We start from the raw sequence: 13,447 nt of genomic DNA, 5'->3' as shown, positions 1-13,447 counted from the left end.
TGCAACCAGCCTCCAGCGAGACTATAGTGGTATGACTCCCCTACCTATGGCTCCGTGGGTGTTCCTTTTTGGCTTCACCATGTCCTGCGTTCTTGTGTGGGGAGTGGGAGCTGAGACCCTGCATGACAGAAACCTGACAAAACTTTAAAATGAAAAGATATCATTGTTCCCACATATATTAAAATAATTCTCTCTTCTTAAAGAAAATGAATGGCAATTATAGTACAAAACACATGGGGTCTGGAGACAGACAGACCTAAATTTGAACTCCTCTCTTCCTCTACTTGGATGATCTTAAGCAATTTACTTGACCTTCCTCTGTTTGTTGATTTGTTTGTTGAAGCACTGAGTCTGTATATCTTAATTGAAGGCTTACACTTCTGACAGAGTTTTTGGAAGATTAATGATGTATGTAAATCACCTGGCACATGGCAGGTATTCAAACAACAATAGCTATTAGCAAAGCCCGGAAACTACATTATCACCATGGCATGAATATGGTAGTATGGTACATTATTATTAATAGTTGATACTAAAGTTAATTTTAATATTCTACTGCATGATGAATCTAACATTTAAGAGGTAAATATATTTCAATACCATATCAAATTCCATGTAACTTTTCTATTCTCTAGTTGGAAACGGAAAATGTACTTAGATGAGCTAATCTGGGGGCAAATCTTGAGGGCAGGAAAAATGGCTAATTGAGAATGCCTGGAGCTGTGGTACTCAAGCCAGGGGCCTCCACAGCTCTGTGCACGGGCGCCTGCACCCAGAACCCCACCCCCACCCCCACCCCGAGTAGGCCATCGAGCAGCATTTGGGTGAACGTTTGGGGGCTGAAGGAAGAAAAAGGGCATCCCCTCCCCGCAAACCCCTCCCCTGACCTGGTGGGGATCAGCTCAGCCTAGAGTTCCTCACAGTTTTCCCAGGCCTGGAGAAACTAGGAAACACAAAGACCTGCAGAGGTGATGGCCTCATGCAAGTCTTTCTCAGAAACTTCTCAGCAGGCCTAGACCTGTCCAAGGGGAAGGTGGGGAACCTGCCCCCTGCTTCGGAGGGTATCATACCCAACGTGCTACAAGTCACAGCCGCGTCAGCAGGGCAAGTCCTGACAAGTGGCTGAGAACACAGAGTGGCTCCAGCTTGAATGAATGAACACTGCTAGGCACCTTGGTCTGCTCAGGCTGCCTAGCAAAGACCCACGGACCTTGTGGGGTTTCCACAACAGAAATGACTGTCTCCCAGTTCCAGAGGCTGTGCAGGCTGGGACCAAGGTGTGGGCAGGGTCTTCTCTGCAGGGCTGTGAGAGAGCATCTGCTGTGTGCCCACTCCTCGCTTCTGGGGCTCAGGGGTCCATGCTGGTGGTCCCTGGCCAGTGGACACCTCACTCCCTCTCGGCCTTCATGTTCCCGTGGCGTTCTGCCCGGGTGCATGTCTGTGTTCAAATGTCTCCTTTTTATGAGGATACCAATCCTACTGAATAAGCTCACTCCAGCATGAGCTCATCCTAACTGAACTGATAACCTAATGCAAAAGGGGACAGTATTATGAGGTGGGGCATTTGGAAGGGGATTGGTATGAGGGTGGAGCCCTGTGAATGGCTGAAGTCCTCTTATAAAAGTGGCCCAGAGAGCTAGCTGGCCCTGACACCACACGAGGACACTAAGGCCGAAGTCCTAGCATTCAGAAGGCTCTCGCCAGACGCCCGCCATTCTGGCCTCTTGATCTTGGACTTCTGGCCTCCAGATCTTTGTGAATTAAAACTCTGTTGTTTATAAGCTACCCCCGCTGTGGTATTTTACTCTAACCCTCCAAATGGACAGAGACAGCCAGTGAACAAGCACCACAAGGAACACAGCTTGGGAGCCGGCCTCCACCTGGGACTGATTCTCCTTCATCAGATGTCCTGCCAGTGGGAAAGGTCAACCAGACAGTGTCTGGAGAAGGTTAGAGGCAGAGTGTGCTCTGAAGGTGATGACTCAGGGGCCCCCAGTCCAGCCCCTGTTGGACAGCTGACCAAAACCATCTTGAGAAAATTTATCGAGGACCACCTGCCAAGACAATTTAATTTGCTCCTCACATTTTGAATTTCGGGAGCTCCGTTTCTAAAGAATCCATCCCCAAAGTCTTTTTAGATGTCCTTCAAAATGGCTTCAACAGTGTATATTTAAGATCTCCACACTTTAACTGAGATTTTGAAGTATGAAAACAAAAGCCATATGCATGCCTATACAGAACTTTTGGTTACAGTATGTGTAGTAAACCAAGGTTTTCCTCAATCCTTTATTTTCAGTCATCCCAGAATCTTCCAATAAGGAATACCTTGCTTATTTTTAGCTCATTATTACCTCCCCATCCCCTAGCCACTTCTGTCGTCGTTGTTGTCGATGGTGGTGGTGGTTTTCCTTTGCAGATGCTTAGATCTGCCAAGAGCAAGATTAATAATGATCGTGGGTCTTGAGAAGCAGTCTACCTGGGCAGTAACACCGTGGTGACTGCCACAACTCAGTATGTTCCTTTCACAAAGCAGAATCATACATAAAATCCCTAAGACTGATTCCCCCCAAATTGAGAATTTGTTTAACAATTTAAATCCGCACTGTCGACAATAAGTTTTTCATGAAATATATCTGAAATGAAAACAGAGGGGAACATGCTGGACAATTCAGCACAATACTACCTAAGACCAAGACCACAGCACCTTGTACTGGATTGGCATCAGATCCCTGACCTCGGGCACTGATTCAAGATAAGGAGGAAAGCTACTTTACAGATGCCAAACAGATGGCGAGAATTCTTGTTTGGCAAACTGAAGAGCCAGTGTAGTGCAGAAAATAGATATTTTGAAAAGTCAGCTGTCTTGCTTTGATGCAATAAACAACTTTCTAGGGAATCCCTTCAAAGCAACAAGAATCATGAAGCTATACAGGGGGACTCTGCAAATCCATATCCCTGTATGTGTCATTTCCAACCTCGAGGACCGTCATCCTGCAGCTTTTGTTCCAGGTCTTATCCCATAAGTTGCACAGCACTTTTGAGAACAGTATTTGGACTAAAGGGGAGAATGATTTCATCAGACTTTTCCAATAAACATAGTCCCAGAGTAAAGGACTCAGTTACTACGAGCACACTTTCTGAAGGCCAAGTATAGGGAATAAAGCTCCATGGAGGACCAGGCTATCCTTCATGCTATGGAAGCCCAAATCCCCACAAGCGCTGGGAATATGAGGGTGCTGAGCACAGCGTAAATGCTGAAAACAGCATGAATTGCTTAGCTGAAGTGGGCTCCACCTGAGCCTTCCCCAGTAGGCCCATCTCTGGTTTACGGTTCCCTGACCCTGCCCCAAATGCAGAGGCCAGAACGGCAGCCATAAAATACTTGCATCATGGGAAGAGGCTTTGTGTATACGGTTAAATGACAGTCTGCACTGGTTTGGCATTTTGCATTGCTATGGGCACATTCGAGGCACTCACACCCTCAAGCATAGCATGTAACTGGAAGGCGGACAAACACGTTTCTTCCAGGATGACAGAGCATCACTAACGGGTGCTGCAGAGGCTGTCACATTGATCTCAGCCAGTCTTCATTTCACCATCTGGCTCCCATCCTAGGGCTCCCTCAAATGGCACATCCCTAACTAACCCAACAGGGCCTTCTCTGCCATACAGCAGGCCATGCAGAAACAACAAAGCTAGTCAGTCAATTGTGCCGATCTCCTGTGTAAGCCCCATACCAGGCTTGTTAGCAGAAGCCTCTCCTTTGCCCGGCCAGGCTGGCCTCCCCTTCGCAGTCAGGACTCTTCTTTTAAGTCCCTTTTAATGAGAGGAACTGAGAGAGACTCTATAGTCCCTTCTTCTTCAAGGCGCTGAGCTCCCACCACGGCTACTTACAACAGCATTCCTAATCAGACGGGGGAATGTTTCCTCGGATGCTTATTCAGTGCATACACGTTCTCACTTGCAGAACCAACAGAGCTATTTTTCAGAATCACAGCATTATGTTAAACGTATCACCCTTGAAAGAGGACTCCATCACCTACTGTTTTCCCAAATTGGCCTGTAGAGTAAATGTTACATATTAATAGACCAATTAATTCTATCAGCAATACGCTCATACACTAATGAAAAGCTTGATCACTGGTGTACAAATACTGGAAACCCCTCCACCAATTTGAGCTGATTTCATAATAGTTCTGAATCACATATCCTTTCATTGGCTGAAACCTGTTTACTAAAGAGATGGGTTCAGCAGTCGAAGAAAGGACAGAAGACAGTGTGCAAAAGCCACTTCTGTTTCCAATTATTTCAGTGATTTATTTGGAGCCAAATAAGCCACTTGATCTAGGAGTGCTTCAGTCCTGCGTGGGTGAGCTGAGCTTGCTGAGTCTCAGTGGTGGCTCTTCTGATTTAGGATCACTGGGTCCCCAGCGGCCATCACTGGGAAGGTTATTCCATGCTATTGTTTGTGCTTGTTTCCAACTGCCAGCGTCCCTTACATGTGGAGTGGCTCGTTCAAAGGTACATGGGACATAAATTTTGCTCTGATTTGGGACTGGAGCAAACATATGCCCTCAAAATTTACCTCTAGGGAATCTTGTTTTCATTTAAGAGAAAATTCAAAACAAATTTGTGTTTTTCACACCCTCCACCTCAATGACATGACCCAGTCAGCCTGGCCTAACATTGTAAGCAGCAAGATTTGTGAAAAGGTTCTATGTCGCATCTGCTGGTTTGGGAATGAAATCTTTGGTAAGCAGGTGGCAAACTGGCAAAATCTCTTAGCTGCAGAGTCAGAGGTACACACATTCGCTCAGGTGTCATCTTAGCTCAGTGGTTTTAGCACAGTGCTTTGGGAACTGTCCATAAGCTGTGACTTTTGCTGTTTAAACACAGATTTCCTCACTGTAAGAAATGACATAGTTAATATTTACTAGTGGGATCCTCAGAGTGTGGTCCCACAGCGGCTGCGTCACCTGGGAAGGGTTAGAAACGCAGCTTCTCAGGTCCCACCCTGTAAGTGGCATGAGAAAGTCCAAGGCTTGCAGTCTGTTCCGGCAAGCCCCCCACAGCCTGATGCATGCTCAGCACACAGCGCATTTCCCTGCACAGAGAAGACTCTTGGGCTGCCGGGCGTCTTCATGAAGCCCTGTGGAGAAGACCTTACATCACCTTTTTTGAGTCTTTGGCGTTTACTATTAAAATATTGAAATTTCAATATTTTCTTGTCTGACCAAATCCATTTTAACACATTAACCCACGGGCTGTGCGCTTCTCTTAAACGTTTTAAAAATAAGAATCGTCAGCCACAGGATTTTCCCTTTCTTCATTACTGGAGCTGAATTTCTTGATCAGCATGTTCTTATTTTGCCTGAGAACCTTCTAGCCTTCTCCTCATAGGCTTCCTTCTCAAGCAAAGTTTTTTTTAATTCTGTCAGATCAATATAAACACAGCCTCTCTCATCATCCTTGCTGTCGCTGTTTAGTGATCTGACTTGCCAGTCATTTCCTTTCGCCTTTTCACATTAGTCCCCGAGTTCATATCCTGAGTGCTCTGTCCCCCAGTCATCTCCACCAGGCTTTTTGGGCCAGTGTGGTCTTCTCTATTCACTTACTATCTTCCACCAAATCCACTCTTTTATTTTCTTCGTTTGGTCCTCCAGTCCCTTATCTTTGCTTTTGTCTGGCATCTATTTACTACCTGACAGCACCACCTGGGAGGTAAGCTGAGGAGCTGTCCACAGGGACAGGGTGAGATGAAGACAGTTCCCAGTGGGGAACATCGTGACACAGGAGCTCCCTGTGCAGGAGGAGGGCGGCTGCTGGGTGTAGACCCCACACCCCCACGCCGGCCAGTGTGGAGCCTTCCCGGCACCACCACTTGTGTGTTCTGGGATTTCGGAGCCACCTCCAGCTCCATCTCACAGGCCCTGCTTTGGGTCTCCTGCAGCCTCTGTCATACTCCATGTGTCTGTGCAACTTTCAAACAAGCCATCCCTCTGGACAAACCAATGATAAAAAGACACAGCCACAGGGCAGACATTTTACAAAGGGGCCCCGCCCCGCTGGGTGGACAATACACAGACCAGGCCTGATAGGGGCTAAATTTTAAGACCTACTCTGACACCACAGCCGGTGCTGCTACCTTTGCTTCCTGTGAGAACTGTATACCCCAGTCCATGGCACCCCTGGCTGTCCCCTATTTCTTACTGCTCTGTCTAAAGAAAAGTACAATTCTTGGACCAGTAGCACCATCACCTAGAAACATGTTAGAAACAAATTCTGGAAACTACCATAGACCTGCTTCAGCAAGCAGCAAGCTGTGTTTAAACAAGTTCCCCAGATAATTCTCATTCACACGAAAGTTTGCAAACACTAGAATGCCTGACACAGGATAAGTACTCAATAAATGTTTGTTAGTTGAATGTACAAATGAGTTTTTCCACGAAAACTAAGCTCAAGCACCCTCCTCTGGAGAACAGCGTCCCAGGCTCCACCTCATCTGGCCAGGCCCAGCCCCATGTCCTCACAAGACTCTGCACTGCTCTGGGGCGGACTCGAAGGCCCTGCAGGAAATGCTGACCTCCTTGGCTCTTCTGGTGACTTAATCTGGTCTCCTTGAAGGCAGAACCTGTGTTTACTGGACTTCATTTTTGCCTGCTCAGCACAGTGCTTGGTCCACAACAGGAACTCAGTGCACAAGGAAGAAAGCAAAGAAGGAAGGTGCAAATAAGCCAACAGGCACAGAGCGAAGGAATCAGCAGGCTGGGAACCTGTACCTCCCTGAAGCACCTTGCGATACAAGGTACCTTTGTATAAAATTCCAATCCATTTAAAAAGCCAACCTCTAGAAAATCTTTCCTTATTGTGCCTGAAATAATGTGTCATTTCCTCTTGATCGATTGTTTGCTTGCACATAGGTTAATAATAAAATGTTTACTAAAGTATTTAGGTCACTTGTGATTGGTCAAGGGCAGCATTTGTTTCCATTTCTAGGTCTACATGGAAACATGCTATTATTATTGTTATTTTCTTCTAATGCTATTCCATTTAAAAGAAAAAACAACTTTAATATTTGGAATCAAGAATTTGTTTCTTAGTAAAATGTCCACTAGATGGAACTATTGTCTCAAAAGAACAAGGGGCCTTAGAAAAGCCCCATTTCTAAAACTTTTCCCCTGAAAGTTACACCATTAAAAACTGATAGATAACATCTTTTCTTTTCCTTTTTATAAACGAACTCTTTTCTTTTTATATAAATTACATCGGCATTTAAAATGCATGCCATTTGACGGCTTATATTCTGAAAACCTTTGCACCTCTAAGACTTTAGTAAAGATGGCTCAATGCTGAGTTCTCTTTTTACAACTTTTTTTTTTACATGTTCCATGTACACTCGAAAAGAATGTATAGTCTGATGTTTTAGGATGAAGTGCTCTATATATGTCAATTATGTCCATTTCCTCTAATGTGTCATTTAGGGCTGCTATTTCGTTATTTATCTTCTGTTTGGATGATCTATTCATAGCTGTCAATGATGTATTTAAGTCCCCTAGTATAATTGTGTTTTGGTCAATTTCTCCCTTTAGTTCTGTTAGTAGTTGCTTGGTATATTTCGGTGCTCCCTGATTGGGGGCATAAATATTGATGATTGTTGTGTCTTCTTTTTGTATAGTCCCCTTTACCATTATGAAATGTCCATCTTTGTCTCTTGTTATCTTTTTCACCCTGAAGTCTGTTTCATCTGATATCATTATGGCTACACCTGATTTTCTCTGGGTACCATTTGCTTGGAGTGTCAATTTTCACCCTTTCACTTTGAATCTATGCTTGTCCTTGTAGATGAGATGTCTCTTGGAGACAACATATGGTTCAGTTTAGTTTTTTGATTCAATCTGCTACTCTGTGCCTTTTTATTGGTGAGTTCAGTCCATGTACATTTAGGGTGATTATTGATATGTGAGGATTTCCTGTCATCCTATCTTTAGTTTTCTGGTAAGGATGTGTCTCCATTGTTTCTTTGCCTTTTTGTTGTTGTCTATTATTTCTGTGTGGTGGTATTCTATGATGTTCCCCTCTGTTTCTTCTTTTATTACAGTATATATTTCAGTTCTGGATATTTTTTTTGAGTGGTTACCCTTAAGTTCATGTAAAAGAAAGTTTGATATTTAGAGTATTCCATTTTCTTCAGCACGCTTACTTTCTCCATTCCGATATTCCAGTTCAGGCCTTTACTCTCTACCTTTTTTGTTGCCACAAATTGTCCCTGTTGATGGTGGTCGAATAGCCTCCTTTAGTATTTCTTGTAGTGCAGGTCGTGTATTAGAAAATTCTCTCAGCTTCTGTATGTCTGGAAAGGTCTTTATTCCTCCTTCATATCTAAAGGATATCTTTGCTGGATATATTATTCTTGGCTCATAATTTCTCTCTCAATAGTTTCAATATTTGGTTCCACTCCCTCCTGGCTTGTAGAGTTTCTGCTGAAAAATCTGATGATAATCTAATGGGCTTTCCCTTGTAGGAAAAATCTGATGATAATCTAATGGGCTTTCCTTTGTCTTCTTTTCCCTGGCTGCCTTGAGGATTCTTTCTTTGTCATTGATTTTAGACAGCTTCAATACAATGTGCCTTGGAGAAGGCCTGTTGGGATTGAGGTAATTAGGTGTTCTATTTGCTTCTTGGATTCGAGGATCCAGTTCTGTCCACAAGTTTGGGAAGTTCTCATCAACAATTTCTTTGAATATATTATCTGTTCCCTTCTCTCTTTTTTCTCCTTCTGGTATGCCCATTATTCTTATATTGCTCTTTCTGATGGAGTCAGAAAGTTCTTGTAGAGTTCTTTCATTTCTTTTAAGTCTCAAGTCTCTTTCTTCTTCCATCTGTGTAATTTCCAGGTTTCTATCTTCGATGTCACTGATTCTTTCCTCCATCTGGTCAACTCTACTACCTAAGCTGGTTATTTCATTCTTAATTTCTTCTATTGAGTTCTTAATCTCCAGAAATTCTATTTGGTTCTTTTTCAAAATTTCAATCTGTTTCATAAAATGCTCACGTTGTTCTTTGATTGTGTTTCTGAGTTCATTAAACTGCCTTTCTGTGTTTTCTTGCATTTCGTTGATTTTTTTCAGAACTGCCATGTCGAATTCTCTGTCATTTAAGTCACATATTTCCATATCTTTAAGTTCCTTTTCTGGAGACTTTTCACTTTCTTTCTGAGCTGTCTTGTTGCCTTGGTTATTCATGGCAATTACTGATTTATTATTTCTCTTCCTAGACATCTACAGGAGTGGCTTCTGCAACAGGTTGATAGGAAGAGGTCTTTCTTTTGTTCTCCAGTACTTGTTGGTAGAATGTTTTATTTTCTCTCCAACTTCAGCCTTTTTTTCTCTCTCACACGGTAGTACTATGTTTTCTCTGCACTATTCCAGCTTCTCACACTATGGGGGGATTCCCTGGGAGATGGGCTTCTCCTCTGTTAATAGTTCACCTGGGCCACAGGGCTCAGTGTCCATGTGGGTATGAGGAGAGCTTTTGAAGTTCCAAAGCTCTTCCTGCACCAGATTCAGAGCCCTTATGTTTCAGCAGTTCATTTACTCCTGCAGGGATCCGCCCAGATAGGTGGGGCCAGGGGTGGGGTGAGTTGTGAGAGGTGGCCCAGAGCAATGGCGGCGACCACCACCACAGCCGGTCCTGCTTCCACAGCTCCCTCCCCTTTGCCGGAACTAGTTGGGCTGCGAATCTGTGTCTGCGGTCCACAGTTCTCAGAACAGCAAATATTCTGTTCTTTTGATCTGACACTGTTACTGTTCTGCTTCTAGCACAGGGCAGGTGGGGGCGGGGCGAGCTCTGGGAGGGTAGAGAGGGGGAGGCTAGTCTCCGTGCCTAAGGCTTCTGTTCTCTGCTCAACAGTGAGGGCTTAAACCACCGTTTTCAGCCTTCTTCCCTCAGTCTTTTCTCCGAGGTCTCTGCCGTGAGTGTTGGGATCAGCCATGTTATATGCTGCCCCTTCAGCCCTGTGGGCCATAAGCGGAGCCCTAGGAGTCCAAGTTCTTCCCTCTCCCGCAGCTGCAGTAGTTCCGGGATGCAGGGAGCTCGGAGCACTGAGCCAGGTCTGCGTCCTGCACCCGCGTGGCTCCGTCTCCGCACTTCTCCCTTCCCTCCTCTCCCGCTTGCGCGATTCGCCCACCTTTAGGTGAATTCAGTAGTGGGCCTCTTCGTCTTGCCTGTCTGCTGTGCTGGGAGTCCTTTGTGGAGTTATTGTTGTTCGATTAGTTGTAAATTCCAGGGAATCTTTACAGAGGCTCACCTCACGCCGCCAATTTGATGACGTCTCTCTTAAAGCAATTTTTGTTCCTATAATGTTTATGACTAATATTTTTAAAGTATTTACTTAATGTCTTATGACACGTTATGTTTTATAATTAAACAGGCTTTGGGAGTAATTATTAACTTACTATCTTTAGGAAGCACAATTCTGAGGAAGCAAAGCTATGATGTGCCACAGCTTGGAGGCTTTGATCCTCTAACTTAACAACAAGCTTCCTCCACATGTCATCCCACAAGGGTATCCTTTCAACAACTGATAAAGAGAATTCTCAATTTGCCACTCGGCAAACTCTTTGAGGTAATATATATTGGAAATAACAAAGAATACATATTTTATAAAGCAAGTCTGAGTCACCATGATGTCATTGAAAATATTGCGGTCTTTTTTCCTCTATAAAAGCTGAAGGGAATTTTTTAAAAAATAAATTGAAATAGTTATACTTTCTTGCAGTTTTTTTCAAAGCCCTCACAATTGAAAACTAATTTTTAAAACTTTGAGAGTAAATGCTCTTCTTTACATAATTTACTTAACAGTAAAATTGAGTAAAAATCTAAGTTTCTTAAAAACTCAGATAGTAATTTTATATTCTTCTTTTAAATCACTTGTCAAAATGAAGTCTTAAACATTAGGTTTTGATTTAATGTTATGTTATATGTGCAAATACAAAAGCTGTTCACACCCTGCAAATTTTACCTATAAAATCTTTGTACTTGGAAACATCTAGAAGCTCCTTTTCCAGTCCTAAAGCTAGACAACTAGATTAGTCTACTACGGGATTGTGGGCTAGTTTGTTATAGAAATGACTGCACAGTGGTGATGTTTGGCATCAAGAGGAGCTGAATTGAGTCAGCTTCCTCAGCTTATTTCAGTAGTAAATGTGGAGCAGTGTAAGCCTGACTTGTGTTGGAATGAATGTGTGTTCCTCTGTTTGTCCGTCTATCCAATTACCCCTTTATTCATTCATCAATATTTATCCAATTCCTAATGTCTTTTTCAGCATTCAATGTTTTCCATGTCTTTATTTTTAGTATGCTGGCACTCCTTTCTAACTTGATTCCTAAATGTTCTACTTTTTAAACATTAAATTTTTTTTTTTCTATAACTTTCCACTACCTACTGAAAACAAGCCCTGCTGCAAACTCTGGTCTGAAATGTGTGGCATTCCTCAATACAGCTCCAACTGACATTTTGAGACTTATTCTACGTAGCTTAGATTTCGTTCAAATCCGATCTACTCACCATTCCCTAACTACCCCCTTCACTGTATTAATGTTTCCCTTTTGCTTAAACTATTCTCTTGCTGTCTAATGGTCCACACCTCCCAGTTCCTCACATACTTCAAAACATATCTCAGCTTGTACCTCCTGAATAAAATTCTCCTCCATCCCAAATCAGAAACAACCTTTCTTGGAGCAATATTTTATTGCCTGACATTTCTAAGTCTCTCATGCCACGATCATGTTCCACTTACCAACAGAACCATTTGCATATGTAGTATCTCTCTTCCACACTGAGAGAGGACTGAAATCCTGCATACTCACCTTTTCATCCTCATCACACTGTCTCCCATTACCGACCTGTGACCACCTGGACCATCACCACTCCTTCCTCCCGTGACATGGACTGATGGCCTCTTCCCGGTAAAGGCCACAGCTTCCACCAGTGCTCTGTATCTCACACCCTCCTACGGATCTCCTGCCACTGGCTTTTCTCCTCTCCTTTTTTATTGGCTCTTCCCATTAGCATAAAAAGATGCTTAAGTCTCTCCTAAAGCTTATTTTCAACCTGATACATTCTAGCTCTCTTCTCCCCTAAATAGCCCAGCTTTGCGAAAGGGTTTTCTATATACTACTGTCATCATGTCCACAGCTCCCTTCTGAACCCTCACTTCTGAACCCCATGTGCTCTGGTTTCCATCCCCGTCACTCAAGTGAAACTGTTCGCACTGGGACACCAATGACTCTCTTGTCGCAGAGCCAATGGGGACTATTGGCCTCTGCCCATCACCTAACATGACTGACCACTCTTTCCTTTTTCAAGAGCCTCTTCCCTTGAACTTCTGTGACTCTTTCTGTTCTTGGATTTTCCTGTGTCTCAAACCATCTCTTGAAATGTGGGCTTCACTCAGTGTCCTTCCTGTTCTTGGCCTTCTTCTAAGTCTATACACTTTTCCTGAATGGCCATCCACTCCACAGCTTCCGACGCCATTAGGCTGGTGACTCCTATCTGTCTGTCTCCAGCCTGGACTTCTCTGTTGAGCTTTATACCTACAAAACACAGCCTGCTAGGCTTTCCTGTTTCAAGGGTCCATGTGCACTCAAAGGACAAATGCATCACATTGTCTACCTTCACTCAAATCTGTTGCCTATGTTTTTTACCTCATCACACTTAAATATAGTGCCATTCGTCAAGTTCCCAAATCAGAAACCAGAGTTTCTTCCCCGAACTGCCCCAATTTCTTATTCCACGTGTTCCGCCCAACACTGAGTCCTGCTAATTCTGCCAACTACAAAGCTTCTGAATATGGCCCCTCTTCTCGAAGCTCTCTCTCCTAACCACTGTACTTTCTCATCTGGATTTCTGCCATCGCCTCCTAACTTGTCCCTCTGCCTCCAGTCTTGGTTTCTGGCAATTCACACTGAAGGCTGAGGGAACTTGACAAATACAAATCTGATCATCCCCCCTGGTTAAACACATCAATTGCTCTAATGACTTGTACGACCAAGTCCAACTTCCTTCAGCTAGTTTACAGTAGTGGGCATAATCTGATTGCTGCTCATTCTCTGGCCTCATCTACGTTCTGAACCCTTCAAACTTGACATTTCAGTTCTAATGTCTTTCAGTTCCCTCAACATGCCATGCTCTCAACCTTTGGCTCGTTACACGTGCTGTTTCCTATTTCTAACCACCTTCATCCTCACCTCTCAACCTCTTTTCAAGGTTAACTCCTTCTCATCTACCAAGCCTCTCAGCTTACATATACTCCTTCCTCCAGAAAATCTCCAGTAACCTTTGCACCTCGGTCAAGTACATGTCCTAGGTCCCTTCAGGGGCATCTTACACTTTATAGACCGTACTTCATTGGTCTGGCTCGTTTGTACACCTGTGTGCTCATGAATT

General features: G+C 43.7%; 1 protein-coding gene across 5 annotated transcripts in view; it reads left to right on the top strand.

Annotated features, from left to right (window-relative positions):
• The window catches only part of TNIP3 (TNFAIP3 interacting protein 3), a 114,064-nt gene that overhangs the window by 95,594 nt on the left and 5,023 nt on the right, over positions 1 to 13,447 (top strand). The window contains exons 14-15 of one of the 5 annotated variants that reach the window (XM_081075705.1): positions 6,688 to 6,805; positions 10,464 to 10,624. The exons of 3 other annotated variants lie outside the window; for them this stretch is intronic. In XM_081075705.1, the coding sequence (XP_080931831.1) occupies positions 6,688 to 6,805; positions 10,464 to 10,494 (149 nt within the window). In that variant the 3' untranslated portion in view covers positions 10,495 to 10,624. Of the gene's footprint in view, positions 1 to 6,665; positions 6,806 to 10,463; positions 10,625 to 13,447 lie in introns of all 5 variants that reach the window. One more of the 5 variants, XM_081075712.1, reaches the window with a different exon arrangement.

The sequence above is a fragment of the Rhinolophus hipposideros genome (genome assembly GCF_964194185.1).
Source record: "Rhinolophus hipposideros genome assembly, chromosome: 16".
In the NCBI taxonomy this organism is placed as follows: Eukaryota; Metazoa; Chordata; class Mammalia; order Chiroptera; family Rhinolophidae; genus Rhinolophus; species Rhinolophus hipposideros.
Note: the sequence above shows the minus strand (reverse complement) of the source record. Positions and strands in the feature narration are given on the sequence as shown.